This window comes from Malania oleifera, chromosome 4 (genome assembly GCF_029873635.1).
Source record: "Malania oleifera isolate guangnan ecotype guangnan chromosome 4, ASM2987363v1, whole genome shotgun sequence".
Taxonomy (NCBI): domain Eukaryota; kingdom Viridiplantae; phylum Streptophyta; class Magnoliopsida; order Santalales; family Ximeniaceae; genus Malania; species Malania oleifera.
Genome location: NC_080420.1, coordinates 11,579,264 through 11,596,696, shown reverse-complemented (window position 1 = coordinate 11,596,696; position 17,433 = coordinate 11,579,264). Strand labels below are relative to the sequence as shown.

The 17,433-nt window shown below is 38.8% G+C and overlaps 1 protein-coding gene across 1 annotated transcript; it reads right to left on the bottom strand.

The window, feature by feature from the left end:
• Positions 1–8,221: 8,221 nt before the first annotated feature.
• LOC131153682 (uncharacterized) lies at positions 8,222–13,479 on the bottom strand. Its single transcript, XM_058106133.1, has 3 exons — positions 13,079–13,479; positions 9,325–10,031; positions 8,222–8,859 (listed from the first exon to the last, which is right to left on the bottom strand). Exons 1-3 carry the CDS (start codon positions 13,477–13,479, stop codon positions 8,222–8,224), a joined length of 1,746 nt encoding a protein of 581 aa, XP_057962116.1.
• Between the last annotated feature and the right edge of the window lie 3,954 nt (positions 13,480–17,433).

Here is a 17,433-nt window from a genome sequence, read left to right as displayed (position 1 = left end):
CTACAAGTCGACGAGTGGGGGCCACTAGTCGACGATGTGCATTGTGGAATTTGCTCCCAACGGTCCAATAACGGCTAGTAGGGTTTTTAGGCAATAAATACAAGTCCATAGGCTTGTTTAGTCATGGTTTTGGTGATTTTACAAGTTCTTAGTAAAAAAATATCCTTGAATACAAAACCTACGCACTTTGCATGTTAATTCATATTCACAAGTACTCATTCTCTCTTACTCTTTAATTTGTGTGATTCAATCCTTTAGAGAATAGTGTGAGGTTTGGTTTGTAATTGATATCAGCTCATTTGTGGAACATTTTATTGTATAGACATCTTGTTGTAAAAGGTTCTTTGTAAATTGTGATTATGCGTCAAAGTTGCTTAATTAGGCGTTTAAATTCATTCATGAAAGATTATAATTTTAATTAAATGCCTCATCATATTCAATATTTTAACATTGAGCTCGAATTACAATATTTAAATCTTTACTCAACAACTTACGAATTTTTGTCAACTTATTATTGCAGGATAAATTTTTGGACATAAAAGCTGAAATTAAAATGAGCATGTAGGTCGTGCGTGAGAGAAACCGAGCCATGCATACAACGTGAGTTGTATACGTGCGTGAATGCCGTGTCGTGTATGTAAAATGTATGTGCAGGAAACCATGTATATGAAGAGCAGGCCGGGAAATTGAGCAAATTACACGCAAGAGGGTTGTGGCTTGTTTTGGAGCGGCCAAGAAGCAAAGAAACATACAAATTCATGTGGGCTTGGAATAAAAGGAAGCTGGGCTGCAAGCCATGGAACCGAGAGCATGAAGAAAAGAGAGACCCAGCTGACTTGACCCATCCATGCAAGCCATGCGGAAGACGGTGTGCGTTGGGGGCAAAAGGGTCCCGGGTTGCACTTTAAAAATAAAAAAAAGTAAGGTTTGCGGAAGTTTTTTTTTTTTAGTCTCCTTTGTCCCCTCTCTGTCTCGTCTCTCTGCCCCTCCTCTGTCTCTCTCCCTCTCCTCTCCCTCAGTCTTTTTTCTCCTCTTGTCTTTTTCAGGATCTCTTCTCTCGTCTCCCTCTTCTCTCAGCTCTCGGTTTTTCTCTTCTTCTTTTTTTTATTTGTCTCTCCAAACCCTCTCAGTCTCTCAGATTCTCTCTGTACTGCTGCCTTGCTGCTACCGTGCGTGCTGCTGCTACTACTGCGAAGAGGAGGAACCCAAGAGCTCTGCTGCCTTGCTGCTGCTGTTGTGTCATGCTGTTGTTTCAACTGTTGTTGCCTCCCTCATCTCTTGCTGCTCCAAGTGCTGGCTGCTGTACTGAATATCCCATGAACCCGAGCACTCCTGCTTCCCTGTTGTGCTGCTGCTACGGCCAGCCTTCTCCTACACCAGAAGACCACACGGCTTGTTTCCCCTTCTTCCCTCTTTTCTCTTCTCTCTTCTCTCTTCTCTCCTTTCTCTTCTCTTTCTCTCTCTCTCTCTCTCTCTCTCTCTCTCTCTCTCTCTCTCTCTCTCTCACACACACACACACACACACACATTGTTTTTCTTAATACTGTGTTAAACTTTATTTTTCTGTTGAGAATATTATTAATGTCAAGTAGTTTTTCTTTCTTGCTTTAAATTAATTGTTGAACTTACAATTGTGTTGGGCTATTCAATTTAGTCTGTCATTTTCTTATTTACAAGTCTTTGTAGGGATTTAAATAATTTCTTTGGTCATTCTTATTTTTAAAGTCAGTTTTTTTTTTTTTTAATCTAGTTGGGCTTGTTAATTAAATTTGGCACTTTTATCTAGTTGAGCTTTATTTAATAATGAGTTTAGTTTGTTTTTTATTTTGGATGATTGTAGTGTTTAATTATCTCGTTATTTTGGCATTGCATCTGGCTTTTATTTAATTATTCCATGTGTATTTAATTTTTAGTTAGGGTTTAAGTTTTGTTGCAAAAATCTCAAACATCCAAACAACTGAATCTGAACTGTGTTCAGTAAATTTTTCTTTTCTTATTTTCTTTTGAGATTACACAAAATTTGAAATTAAACCGCATTCCCTAAGCAGACGATCTGGCCCTTGGGCTAATTATTACACGACTGAACTCCTATATTTGGGATAACTTCCAAACTGCTCATTTTTCGAGTGAGTCAAGTTTTTGGTGTTGTAGCACCTGAGGATCTAGAGAAGACTACCTTCACTTGTCCTTTCGGTACTTTCGTCTTTCACAGAATGTCATTCGGTTTATGTAATGCACCTGCTACTTTCTAGCGATGCATGATAAGTATTTTCTCTAATATGTTAGATGATATGTGTGAAATTTTCAGGGATGACTTTTCTGTGTTTGGTAAGTCCTTTGATATTTGTTTGAAAAATTTGACTGCTATTCTGAAAAGATGTGAAGAAAAGAATTTGCTTTTGAATAGGGAAAAATGTCAATTTATGGTAAGTAGTGGTTTAGTACTTAGTTATTTGGTTTCTGAGCGTGGTATAGAAGTTGACAGAGCCAAGATAGAGCTGATTTCTCACTTACTTGTCCCTAAGATAATTAGGAATATCTGTTCTTTTCATGGTCTTGCCAGCTTCTATAGGCGTTTCATTCAAGGCTTTGGTAGTATTGCTAAACCATTGTGTACTTTATTGCAAAATGAGACTGAATTTTTGTGGACTGATGAATGCCAACGAGCTTTCAAAACACTGAAGAAACATTTGACTATTGCACCCATTATGCAACCTCCTCTGTGGGACTTGCCATTTGAAATCATAACTAATGCTAGTGACTTCGCTCTTGGTGTCGTTATGGGTCAAAGAGTTAATAACAAGTCATCTGTCATCTATTATGCTAGTCATACTTTGAATGATGCTCAGAAAGATTATACCACCACTGAGAAGGAATTGTTGGTTGTTGTGTTTGCTGTAGAAAATTTTGTTCTTATGTCAGGTTGATCAGATGGATTCTACTTCTTCAAGAATTTAACATCACCATTCGAGATAAAAAGGGAGTAAAAAATGTTGTAGCTGACCATCTCTCTCATTTGCAGCTACCTAATGTGTATGTATCTATTTCTCCCTTAAATGATGATTTTCCTGACGAGCGCCTTTTTGCAGTGTCACGCGCTTCATGGTTTGCTAATATTGTGAACTACCTTATCACCGACCGAATACCAGAACATTGGTTAACTCAAGATAAGCATAAGTTCCTTGCGGAGGTAGGACATTATTATTTTGACAACTTATATCTATTTAAATATTGTTCTAATCAGTTGGTTCGTAGATGTGTGTGAAAAAAAATGTGTAGTCCCAAGAGGGGGGTGAATTGGGATATTAAAATTTATTTTAAATCCCTTTTTTTTATTTTATAAATTCTTGACCTCTTTTAATTCTTTCAATGAATTCTAGACTTCTTGTTGATTTAGCAATCACACAAAAACTTAAGTTTTTTATTCAATCTGCAACCACACAAGTTAAACAAAAACTTCAATCAACCAATCAAATAGCCGCAATGTGTTCAATCAAGATATGCTATATAATTCCTTTGGAATTTCTCAGCTTGGTTGTATGTAGCCCTGTGAAAAATGAATTTGGTCTTTCTGTATGATAAACAATATAACATTCACACTCTTTCCAAATTTCAGATTTCAAATAATCCTTCAGTTAATAGGTTTTGGAGTATTGACCAATCAATGTACTCCCTTATGATTTTCGCAAATTATTGATAAACTAACGTACTCCCTTTCGATTTCCGCAAGTCCCAAAAACAAATTAAGCTTTAGTTTTTTAAAATCCAAACCACGTAGTTTTTATGATTAGGAAATTTAAATCATCCACGCAGTTAATATATTTGTTGAAATATAAAAGAGAGTAAGGGAAAGAGAAGGAGACTAAGGTTTTAACGAGATTCGGCTTATCCCCAGCCTACGTCCTCACCTTAGGCAAACCACCTAAGGATTTGACTATACCTGTTCCTTTTCGGGCGGAAAAAACCTTTTACACTTCCGTCTTTTACAGGCAGTGATACCTCTCCAAAAGAAATCCTACGCTAGGTAACAACAATCCAACAGCCCTGAATCATCTACAAGACAAGAAACAAGAGAAGAGAACTTGTGTGCAAGAGACACTCTTAGATAAAGTAGGTTAGTACATCAATTAGCACTATATACTTCAAAGTAATTCAATATAAATTAATTGAAGTTCAATAAAATTTTATCACTGAATTAATCTTCCTTTGATTGAAAGGTTCAGACTTTGGAAGCACAATTTCGATGTGAGGATCAACAAGAACTCAGTAGAATGTGTAGCAAAATGTTGGCAAGAATGCCTTTAAGAGTTGAGAGCAAGTGAGAGTATTAGACTGCTGAATATGTTTCTAGGTAAATTAAAATTTCATGTATTGGGGGCTATTTATAGAGTTTTCTTTGCTCTTCAAGTTGACTTGGAGTGTTTGGTCAACTTTTCAAAAGATTTGGAGCCCTAGGATCAATTTTAAAAATCTTCCTATTGGTAATTAAAGAAATTTTCTTCGAGTGGCAGTTGCCTGGCACGACATGGCAGGTGCCTGTCTCAGTTCAAAATCAAAAGTCAGAACACTAGCCGTCGCCTGTCAAAACATAAGTAGGAGCCTGGGAAGACTAGGTAGGCACCTAGCATGTGCTTGGCACCTTTTGGCCTGCCAGTTCTTAAAAAAACAAATTGGGTTGTTGCCTGGGAGGTTTGGGCAGGCGCCTGGCATTCAAAAACTTGGTTTTTTAAAGATTTTGACTTTGAAAACATTTTTCATTTGAGACCTTTATAATTTATAATTTTAGAAAACATATTTCAAGGTCTTTAAAAAATGGTTTTCTTAGATTTTGATTTGTCCTAAAGAGCTTCAACCATTTTATATTGAGTCTTACTTGAAGTACTTACATCAAGACTCTCTTAATGACTCTAAATCTTTCAGCTCTTGGAGTCTTCATACTTTTCCTTTGTTTTGAGTCCTTTCTTTGAGTTTTAAACAAACTTTGAGCTTCAATCCTTCAAGCTTTCATAAAATATGTCAATCTTTGAGCTTTAACATCCATTTAATTTGAACCACTTGTTTGCATATTTCCATTGAGCTATCTAAGTTTTGATTCCTAAAACATATCAACTTGAAAGCATATCAAATTACCTTGATTTGTTATCATCAAAATAAGAGTCATAAGTCTCATTAGGCTAACAATCTCCCCATTTTTTATGATGACAATTCAGAGCAAAAAGAATGGATACCTTAAAAAGGCTCCCCATTACAATAAGCTCATTTGTAATAAAGTTTCAGTATTCAAACATAGATTTGCTAGTTCATTCAAATTGTCAAACACAGTAGTTTAATCATACCATCAATAATATTCATGTTAACAATTTATTTACTTTTTATTTTTAGCCTTATATCTTATAACCGTATATTTCTTTTGCTTTCTTAGCATTATATCTCTTTTGCTCTCACACCATTCTCTCCCTTTTGACATCAATCAAAAAGAAAAAATAAACAAGTATAGTCAATAACAGAGAATGTAATATAAAGTACTATAGTCGTCCAGAGCATGACATACATAATCAAAATGCTGGAGATACACGCCAAGAAGGAAAAGTACCAATTAGCAATACAAAAAACAAACATAGCACCAAGTGTTTAATACATTCAAAAACTTAGATAGAACATCTTAGAGCAAAAAATCAATCATCATCTTTATCTGTAGTACCATCAGAAGTGTGTTCAAATTCTTCTTTAGATGCTTCTTCATCATCTTCCTGTTCCTCATAATCTTCTTTAGATGCAATGTCACTAGAAGGAGCGGAGCTGATATCCATAGGTGTTGCACCTTTTGAGGAGCTGGCCAAGTTCTTCTCAATTGTGTCCAAACGGTAAGTAATGGAAGAACATTGGGATTCCACAATGTTGACCTTCCCCTGAAAAATATCCAGCCCTATTTGCATTCTTTCACTAAAATTGAGCTAATGAGTATAGAACAGCAGGAACCAGGAAGGAGTATTGGCATCTTGTAGAACGGAGGGAGCTTGCTCAAAAGGTTGAGGAGGGGGCTCAGTGTTGGGTGCCTACGACCTTTATGAAATCAACCTTGAGTGTACTTTTTATAACCCATCAACTTGAGAGTAGTGGCTGAAAATATGTCATACTTGGTCTTTTTAACAAAGTTGAAGGATGGTGTAAGGATGTGATGATGAGCAAAGACCAAATTCAACATCCCAGCATAAGGAAGAATGATGCGGGGAGCTTCTTCCTTCATGATCATCCATTTTATGATAAGGCTTGGTAGGTCCGATTTCTTACCTTTAAAATGCACCACATGACAAAACAATCAAGGAAAGAAACATGATCATGTGAGCCGGTGCGGGGTAAGCTGTTGTAGGTGATGAGTTTGTGCAAAATCAACACTTGGGAGGTCCAACTGTTTGTAAAGCAGCGGATTTAGAAAGTAAACAAGTGTGTCAGTTATTACAAGTGGTAGGAACTCCTGTGGAGTAAACCCCTGCTCCATAATCCACTGTTTTTCTACGGGTTTACATTCAAAGTCTCCCGGCTTCACACGGATAAGTTTCCCAAGTGAAAACGGTGTGATGCTTATGGTTTTCCCTAAGAGGTTAGTGGTAAAACCAACTTCTTTTTTCTCCATATTTGCGTAAAATAGCTTAATCAAATTGGGATAATGTCCATTTGCTTCGTATGTGATGAACTTCTCCCATCCAATATCTTCAAAAAGTGCAATAACTTCATGAAAGTCCGAATTGAAAAATGAGACATCAAGAACTTTATATTTCAAATTCACCAATTTTCATAGTAGCAAGTTGATTGATAATATTTTTCATCTCATTCAAATGCGCGGTAATAAGATCGTCATCTTTATTTGTAGCCGACTTTCTATCATAAAAACCCTCCAATTTTTTTCACAATTCTTGTGCCAAAGATTTGATAGAAACATGATGAAAACACTATCATCAATCCATACGATTTTTCCATTAAGCCTATTCCACTCATCATTACTCTTGTCTTTAGACTTTCGGCTATTACCCTCAATAGGTTCCTCCAAATCTTTACAAAATAAAAAATCTTACATTTTTATTTTCCAAGTTCCCCAATTGCTTCCATTGAAACTAATCATATGACCAACATTACCATCCATGATTTACACAAACCTAATGAGTCCAAAGAACACGGCTCTGATACCATTTGTTAGGAAAATTATATATGTGAACAATTCACATAAGTAAATCAATGGAATAATGCAAATAATAAATAAAATGAGACACACAAAATTTAACGTGATTCTCTCAAATATTAAGATACGTCCACGGGACACTGCAGTCCAAATCCACTATCACCAAATTCATACGAAATAGGTATAAAAGGCACAAGTCTTACAAATACACAGAGATGTATAACAAAATATAGTAAGATGAAAAGACCTCACCAATATTGTGAACAAAGCTCCAAAAAAAGGAGGGAGTGAGTAGCACGCTGGAGAAAAGAAGGGCCGCAGGCAGCTGGAGAAGATGACAGGCAGCAGCACTGCAAGCGTGAGGGGCTGCTGCAGGCAGAGAGCAGCTGAAATACGAATAGCCGAAAAGGAAAAATAGAGAGCTGCTGCTACGTGTGCGTGGTACTCCAGGCGTGAAAGAAAAATGGAGCAAAAATTAAGTGGCTTGTTCAGCCCTGAGGCTTGAGCTGGAATTTCAAAAGCATGCTTCAGACCAACAACTTCTAAGAGAAGCCAACACGGCATTAATAAAAGAACAACTTCCCCAGGCAATGACTCAGGTGGCAAGGGCGGGCTTGGGATGGGTCACTTGCTGGTTTAAGTCCCAGGCTCGATTCCTGCCCCAAGCAAGCAAATCCTGTATTTACCCCTTCGCAGTGAGAGGGCCTTGTTGCGTAGGCGTGGGAATAGTTTGAGTACCCTGTATCACCACCAGAGTGTGACAGAGTGTGCCCAGTCAACGGGAGTGTCAACTGGATGTGCCACCACCAGAGTGTGACAGAGTGTGCCCAGTCAACGGGAGTGTCAACTGGATGTGCCGAGAAAGTCAGGACACTCGATGTAATCAAAAAAAAAAAAAATAGAACACTTTCCAGTTTCTTGGGCCTCACAAGGAGGGAAACCCAACAAAATTAAAGGACATGAAACTCGGTCAAAAGAACAAATTAATGACTAGTAGTAACATCAATAAGTTGGAATGTGGAGATTTAGAGCACCTCTCAAGTCTCAACCAGCTCCACAGATTACCACAAAGCAAGGGAGGAGAGCTCTGGGGTTTAGCAAATAGAGTTCCTCAATATTTGAATGCTCACAGAGTTTCCCAGCCAATGAATCAAATCCTGATTGACTGTCCAGCTCTTGAAAATTCTCCAAAGGCTTATGAACCCTCCCCGCAATTACTCTGCACACCATTAAAGCTTTCCTCATAGGCTGGTTTTCCTCTAGTGGTTCAATGGTTTCAAAGGCCCTGTCACATGTGGAGGTAGTAAAAACCCCCAAAACACCATTCGATTCCTTCTTTGCAGAGAACCCATGTCTTAAAATTTGGCACACACTGCAGTTCTCCAAGTTACAGAGGCTGGAGGAGCCATTCGTGCCGAGCGAGCACGCTATGGTTGTGCCATAGAACCTCAGCAGCTCATTTCCATCTGCCAAGCAGCGTGGGTGCTTCGTTGCCAGTTTGCTGGCTTTTAACTTCACCATTTCTCTGTACTCTTCAAATTGGTCAAGAGTGTTTTGCCTGTTGTGAACCTTCAATACCCGATCGATCCACTCGTAGGTTATGTCCTCGGATTTGAACCAGCTTGTTCGGCATATTATCTCTACTATCCTCCTGGATGACTCACCTTCAACTAGTTCAGTTACTGCAAGAAGAGAGAAACCATAAGGTTTTCAAGTCACCAAGGAGAGTATTCAGGAGACGCATATAGCTACGTCAGATGCAAAAAAAAAAAAAGCCAAAAAGCCACTAGAACAACTATAGAAACATAAAGATATGAAGAAGAGCAATGACTAGTACTGCACAGAATTCAAGCTTTTTGGATTTACGTGGAATATGACAAAACTCAATATAGCTTGGACTCTGTTTTATCCAAATCTACAGATTCGAAATTCAAGATATGAAATGGCTCCCAAACACGAGGCAAATGATTCAAAAACTCACGGGGTTAGTAAATTCTAGACTATTTATGATGCATATATCAGTAATGGAGATTACGTTTTGCAAAACTGAGAAATCACTGAACACCTAGACAACAAATTAAGGTAAAAAGCACATGACAAGTATGAAGAAATTAATATGATTAGTGTACTGGAAAATGGTATTTTACTAGCATTCTTGGAGGGACGATGCGAATCGATGCCTCCAAACTCTTCCAACTGCTTTCCACACTTCTGGCAGGTTAGATTCGGAGAAGCATCGCATTCCGTCCGGAGAGCTGCCACCATCCGGGTCACCGACTGGCGGCCACTACCATCGCCACTATCCACTCTGCCACCGGAAACTGCAGAGCCGCCACTGCTAGACCCTTCCTTCCCAGAATGCCCTCTGGGTGGGGTACTGGGATAGGAGGGATCCAGTTTCAGTGAAGGCCTGCTGCTTCTGGCTCTGGGGCAGCCACAGGGCGTCTCAGGCCTTGAGGTACCCTCAAGTACTGGGGAGGACACAATACCCTCACCAAGCCCCTTCTGTTTTACTTCACCACCAGATGAACTATTTCTAAGAACTACTCCATTGGGTTTGGGGTTGTGGATTTCACTGCTTCCAATTGATCTTGGACTTGAACTTGGTGGTTGTCTCTGTCGCGTGCGCTTTCTATTTCCATGCACAGCACCCTTGAGATTTGATATGGACTTAGAACACCCATTTCCTTTTCCTGGGTTGTTTTTCTTAGTGCTGCCGCTCGGATCGTGAACGTCCGAAGGCTTGGATTTGCAGTTCAGTGATCCCTTCAGAGTAAGCCAAAGCGCTGGCATCCTCTGCAGCTTCTGTTCTTCTGATATTCTTAATTTTTGGGTTTGAGGATAGCAAAGGGATCTGAATTTTTGCCAAAAGCCTTACTCAAAAGAAAGATGTGTTGGCAAGCTTGATGATAAAGCAAAAGAAGAGGAAAAAGAAAACACTCTCTATCTGTCCATGGTTATATGAATGCTGTTTCCATATAAGTACACAGCTCACAGAATTAAACTCTGGATTAGCTTGGAAAGAAAACAGGAGAGCAAGAACAAAAGGGAGCACTCTGCTCATTAAGATCTTTGTCTCAGATTAAGAAATTAATGAAGAAACAACCATCACAATAATGTCAGATTTGAGTTAGATACAGCTTCAATTCTGTATCATTTTTCTATATATTAAACGTTAAAGGTAAAAATCCTGATGTTGCCAAAGAGGGGAGAGACCCCATTTAGTATGTGCCAGATAAACATGAGCACAACTTCTTTGCATGAAAAAAAAAAAAAAAGGCAGTTTTCATAGAGATACCAAAAGGGAAATTATACCTGGACCTTCAGAAATTATGCAGGGACCTGTAAATGGGTCTTCCTCTGGTATTAATGAATTATGATCAATTTGGCGCATATCTAACATTTAAAAAATAGGCACACAGACACGTTGAGGAGAAGTAATTTCCAACTTTTCCTCCTCGTGTCCTATGCTCATATATATAATTTTAAATGTTATAATATATCAAATTAGTCCTAGACAAGTAAAGAGAAAACTCATTTTCGATACACATATAATTTAAGAAACACACGCCAGATAGAGATTCCTTATATAATTTTTTTTTTTTTAAACGCAAAATGCATAATGTACGGCTTTTATTATTATGGGGCCCATGCAACGGCAACAAAATGGTATTAGCCTATTATATCCATGTTATTACTATGTGAGCCCGTAATTTTTACCGCGTATCAAAAATTAGACTGTTCTATTAAAGTTACTTTTGCAGCATAGAATGCAAATTCCTATTTAGAAGCAATTTTAATTTAAAAAGTTGATACTTTACAGATAAGGGATATGTGTTTCTGTCATAAAATAATAATGTAAAAAAGTTTATGAATCCATAGCATGAAATAACTAAGGAGTAATTAAGTTCAGATTTTAACATGGGACTATTTTTTCCTATCTAATTGAAAAAATAATAATACAAACTTTTGAATGAACTGTTTTTTTTTAACTGTAAAATCCTTACATAATTTTATTACTTTACTATCTTATTTTATTTTTTTTGTAATAAAATATTCCGTAAATCAAATGTAATCTTAATGATTTTTTATATAATTCAAAATAGACAATTTATCATGACTGTAATATATTTATTTATTTTTACTTAAATAGTTGATTTTTAGATATTCTAATATTTTAATTAAATTATTTTAGCTAACATCGGACTTCTATTTCACGAGGAATTATTATAAATTGATGGACAAGAAAATGTTAAGAAATTGACACAAAAAAAGGGATACACATTTTTTATGTTGCGCTAGTTTTATTATTCATTAACAACTCATTTGGTTCAGCGGAATAGTTATTCATTAGAATAAGAAAAAATATAGTTTAAATTTTGGGAATCAATGGAGTAGTTATTCCTCATATATTCCTAATTATTTCACTCAACATGTAATAAGAAATGAATAGGTATTCCCATGATAAAATTTAGGAATAGTTATTCCTTATCTATTCCTTATTATCGATTCATAAATTTTTTTACTGTGTCGTTTGTTTTATTGTTGTGGCAACATATTTTTTTTTGTATAATTAATTATAATCCTATTAAAACTAATGTATTCTTAAGAATAGGCATTTTGTAAATCAAACATAACCTAATATTTATATAAAAATATTTTTAAAATTACAATAAACACCAAAGTTGGAAATATTTTGTATCTAAATGTAAATGAATAGATAGATCTCCAACAGTTAGTAGTGTTGGGTTTTCATTCTTTGTGAAGAATGGCCCAAATATATTTGTGGTCCGTTCAAAGCTACCCAAGTGAAAGATGATATTAATTTGATTATAGTTCACTTAGATGGATATTCATACAATGGAATTTGAATTTAATGCAATGTTGTGAGTTGCTTTGAGAGAAATTATACAGAAGACCTCTCCTTCCACGTGTATAGTCGCCTAACCTCTCTTGCTACCATGGTAGCACCTAGTGTGGTCAGCATAAATCGTGTTAGACAACTAAGCCAACACTCATTCGTATTGTTTCGTCATGCTATGTCTCGGGCCTTTTGCCCTTATATGCAAAGGGTGGCTTGCTATTTGATCAAAGCCCAGGAGTCCATTGGACATCTCGACAATAGGATTGGATACCAGCATCCATTGAAGTTCTATTTTTGCACTGCTTTAAAATAAAGGAGATCTATTTCTAGGTGGGTTGCTTAACACAAGACATTGACTTTGGCCAAAGAGTAACACAACACAACAAGTGCATGATCGACTTTACACACTCAATCCTCTGGCCCTTCGCCCATCTACTTGGCAGGCAAGCTACCTTGATTTGTTTCCTTTTGTTATGCTCAGTAGCTCCAACAAGTCATAAAGTCTCTTGTTGCTAAAAATTCTACCAAGAAAACACTGGTTTACGTTTTACCCTATATGCCTAGCCTCTAGGCCTGGCAAAACGGGCGGGCCGGCCGGGTTTGGACGGGTCACCAACGGGCCGGGTCATAAACGGGTCGATGTTAAACGGATTACACACATGCTAACCCTAACCCGCCCGTTTAATAAACGGGCAGATAACGGGTCACCCATTTAAAAAAATATAATTTACTTATTTTATTTTTTAAAAAATTTCATATAAAATGACATTTTAAAAATATATATATATACTGCATTATATTTATTAATTTCTAAATAAAAGAACATAAAATGTAAAAAAATAATACATCCCTTTAATGAATACATTTTTAAAAAAATGTAAAAAAAAAATACACACACACACACAAGAAGTCAAGTGGTCTGTCCATCTATGGAGCTGGGGGAGACGATGACGACAACAGTCGCTATGGTCCGTGGAGGTTGAAGAGACGACGACGAGAGCTACTCAAGGGGTGGAATGGATCGTTCGCGGGCTCACAGCATCGGCAGGCCCATCAAGTAGCAGCGCCAACGCACCAGAGGAGATGAGAGGACAGGTCCGGCACCGGCACGTTGCAATGCACCCGATCCAGAGCAGAGGAGAGGAGACTCAGGAGAGGACAGGTCGGGGCCGTCCGACACGCTGCAACACACCAGATCAAGAGGAGAGGAGAGGAGAGGAGAGTTAGGAGTCAGGAAAGGAGAGGAATCGAGGATTGAGAATGAGATTTGAGAGAGTGAGACTGTGAGAGTTGAGTCAGAGATGAGGAGAGGCTGAGAGCTTGAGTGCCACGACCCACGGCGGGGGTTAGAGCCCTTGCCCCTTAAGGTTTTTTTGTGTTGACTGAGAGTCTGAGACTCTGAGAAGTGAGAATTGCTAAAGCTTGAAGCCGAAGGCATGTGCCGATGTGCGGTGATCCAAAATAACGGGTCACCCGGCAGGTGACCCGCCCAAACCCGGAGAATCAGTTTATAAATGGATTAACCCGTGACCCGCCCAAATATTAAACAGGTTAATTTCTTTAAATCCAAACCCATTTTAAACGGGCGGATTTGGGTGACCCGACGGGTCATGACCCGTTTTGCCAGGCCTACTAGCCTCCAATTCAAACTAAGGAAAGGGAAGGGGGAGAAAAGAATATATATATATATATATATATATATATATATATATATATATATACTATTTTTATTATATTTTCTCTCTATAGTATTTTTTTTTTCTTTTCTCCCTATATCAAAAGTTATTAAAAATAAAAAATTATTTTAAATGAATCAAAATTAAATATTAATGGTGTAAACTCAAATTTTTGTTCATTGATTTGATATCTTTAAAATTTTCTTTCTCACTTTCCTCAATAACATCAAAACATGAAAGAGTGAAATCTTTTATGTTAGGACCAGAGGAGCACATGGGTGGGCTTGATACACATGGGTGAATGTTAGGAACCTGTGAGCATCTAGATCAAAGTGATACCAAAGATTTAACGTGGTTCGGTCAATATCAACCTACGTCCACGGAGCACACACCAAATATTCACTATCTCTGAAAAATTACAATTCTCTCTCTCTCTCTCTCTCTCTCTCTCTCTCTCTCTCTCTCTCTCTCTCTCTCTCTCTCTCTCTCTCTTTTCCTCCCTTCTTCCTCTCTGCTCTCTCTGAGCTTCTCACTATTGTGTCATTCCTCAACCCTCTATTTATAGGTCTGATCTTCCAATCACTATTTAATTACAATTTAAACATAATCAATCAAAAATATGGGAAGTTACAATCATGAGGTAAATAGATATAAATTGCACCGCGAGAGATTAATTTCACCGTGTTTTCCAACTCAACTCCTCCTGACTGTCTCCTAGCTCCAGCTATAACAATCTCCCACTTGGAGACAGAGATGCCTTCTCACCAGAGTATCATGAATAAATGATGTGCTCAAAATATGTCTTCGGGCATGAACACCAACTGAAATTGAACACAACTTCAGCTTATCTGTAGTTACCATCTTCCTGTCTGTTCGATTCCTGCGGACTAATTTGATGGTTTTCATCTTCACAACTAGTGTAAAAATGTCGGTGTAGTCAATCACTTCCTTCTGTTCAAAGCTTTTGACTATCAACCGAGGCTTGTACCTTCTGGAGCCATCATGCTCCTCTTCGATTCTATACACCCACTTGTTGTGAAGGCCTTTAGGCAACTCAGCTAGTTCCCACTTTCTATTGGAGGTGAGGGACTTCATCTCATCCTTCATCACAAGCTCCCACTTGCTCGTATCTGCCACCTAACATGCTTCATCATAGCATTCGGGCTTTCCTCCATCTGTAGGAAGTAAAGTAATCAATATACCTTCTATTTGGTACATGAGACCGAGTAGATCTCCTAAGCTGCGGAGCTGGAGTAGGAGACGGTGGTGCGACGATCTACTTCATTGGTTCCTCCACCAGAGGATTCTCAGCATTCTGCTGATGTGTCCCGACACATTCTGAGTGGACTAGTTCTAGTCCCTTCTTCTTTGGGGCATGGGTGTTTATCTAGAAACTAACCCTCTTCTGTTTCCTTACTATACAATCCTCACACATGTCAATCTATACTGAAATAGACATAGAGGCATTGGAGGTTAGAAAAAGTGTTCCGATTTTCTTACCTCATGCAATCGTTAGTACACCCTTTGAAACTTTCCATTCATCGCTAATGAATTTCGTTGTGTATCCCTCATCTACTAGCTGACCAACTGAGATCAAATTCTTTCTCAAGTCTGGAATATGCCTGACATCCTTCAGCTTCCATATTGACCCGTTTATATTGATCTTCACAACTCCCTTGCCGGTTACGTCATAAGGTTGATCGTTACCAAGGTACACCTTACCAAAATTACCTAGTGTGTACTCCTTTAGGCAATCTCTACAGCATGTGGCATGAAATAAGGCTCCAGAGTCTAAGACCCAAAACTCCTGCTTGCTCTCCAAAGAGCATATCAACATCTCATCATTTTCGGAAGCAATATTTGCTTCTGTCTTTGCCCTCGTCTCATATTCTTTCTTCTGACTTCTGCACTAGTTCTTGTAATGACCAGTTTTTCCATAGTTCCAGCACTCAATAACTTTTGTGCTCTGGGAACCTGTGTCCTGCGTACCTCTGGGATTTCTAGATTTAGAACGTCTAGGCCTAGATCTGCCACGGTTGTTTGATCGTCCATGCCTGTTTCCTCTGCCTCGACTCTCTATGTTCAAGGCTGAACTCGAAGTGGAGCCATGGTTCGACTGCATTCTTATTTCCTCTATCAAAATCATGCTGACGACTTCATCGTATACAAGTTTCGATTTTCCTGCAAAGCTACTAATGGCAGAAATGACATCATTCCAACTTTCAGGCAACTGACTGAGAATCAGTAGGGCCCAGATCTCATTATCAAACGTTATCCCGACTGAAGCGAGTTGATCAAACAACTTATTGAAGTTATTCAAATGTCCGCTAAAACTTTCACCTGCAGACATGTTCATCGTAAATAGTCTTTTCATGAGATGTACCTTGTTTGCGGCTGAAGGCTACTTATACATATTAGAGAGCGCATCCATCAGAGACTTAGTAGATATTATATGCTTGATATTGAACGCCACAAATTTCAACAACGTCATTTTGATGGCTCTGAGGGCTTTTCGATCAAGGAACTCTCACTCATCCTCGTTCCTGGATGTTGGCCTACCCTTCAAAGGTAAGTGCAATTCCTTCCCAAACAAATAATCTTCTATCTACATCTTCTAGAAACCGAAATTGATTCCATTGAACATTTCAATTTTTGAGCTCTTTTCGTTTGACATCTCGATTTTTTGATTTAGAGATCGAATTGGCTTAAACAGATAGCACAGTTGAATCCAGAACAATCAAAAACCTTGGAAATGGTTCACGTCGCTTGAAAAACGGACCCAAAACGATTCCAAAAAGCTCAGTCAAAGTTTGGTCAAACCTTATCGAACTTGGTCAACTCTGCCGACATGGCGGCTGACATGGCATGCTAACGTGGCATCTATTGTGGCGGTGGTCCCACCTACTGACGTGGCAATGGGGTCCACCTGCTGTTGTGGCAGTGGGGTCCACTCCTGCTGATGTGGCACCCGGTTGGCTGATGTGGCGCTCTGGCGGCGGTTGACTTAACAATGTTGACGTGACCGGGTCTGTTCCTGCGGGTCGAATCTGGTTCTAGCAGACCGGGTCTTGGGTTGATTAGGTCTGAGTCAGCGTCCGAGTCGGCTCGGGTTCTCTCCGGATCGAGTCAAGGCTGACCAGGCAAGGACAGCACGTGCAGCGCATAAGGGAGCTGGTTACCGGCGCGTGGTCGGCAGGTGACGGAGCTAGTTACCGACACGTGGTCGGCGCGTGGCGAGGCGTCTTGCTCCGGCAAGGAGCATGAGCTTTCTTCTAAACTCCGTTCGAGCTCCGGCTTGCACGGTTCTCTTCGTCTCGGCGAGCTGAATGCGATGGTGGCCTCAAAACTTGGTTTCGATTCACTAGACAGACCTCTGATTTCGGAATCACTTCCAATCTGGCTTTCCTACTCCAAACGGGTTCTGATACCACTTGTTAGGATCAGAGGAGCCCATGGGTGGGCTTGATACACATGGGTGAATACCAACTTGACCCAAAAGCTCAAGCCATTTGGTTCTTGGGTCCATACATGTATATAAGCACCTATCATCCACTTTAATTTTCCAATGTGTAACAAGCTCAAAAGTGAAATTCTCAACAATTTATATTTTTTTTCTTCATTATTTTTCAAACTCCAAACAGGACCTAAAAGATATTCGCACAAGCTTTAGCATCCTTCTTGTACATGTGGGGCTAATTTTATTTGTTAAGTTCATA

Coding starts and splice junctions, on each gene's coding strand:
- LOC131153682 (XM_058106133.1), bottom strand. CDS start 13,479: ATGCCTTCGGCTTCAAGCTTTAGCAATTCTCACTTCTCAGAGTCTCAG. Junction 10,032..13,078: donor TTGATGGGCCTGCCGATGCT/GTGAGCCCGCGA, acceptor GCAAAAATTCAG/ATCCCTTTGCTATCCTCAAA. Junction 8,860..9,324: donor TCGTCCCTCCAAGAATGCTA/GTAAAATACCAT, acceptor CTCTTCTTGCAG/TAACTGAACTAGTTGAAGGT.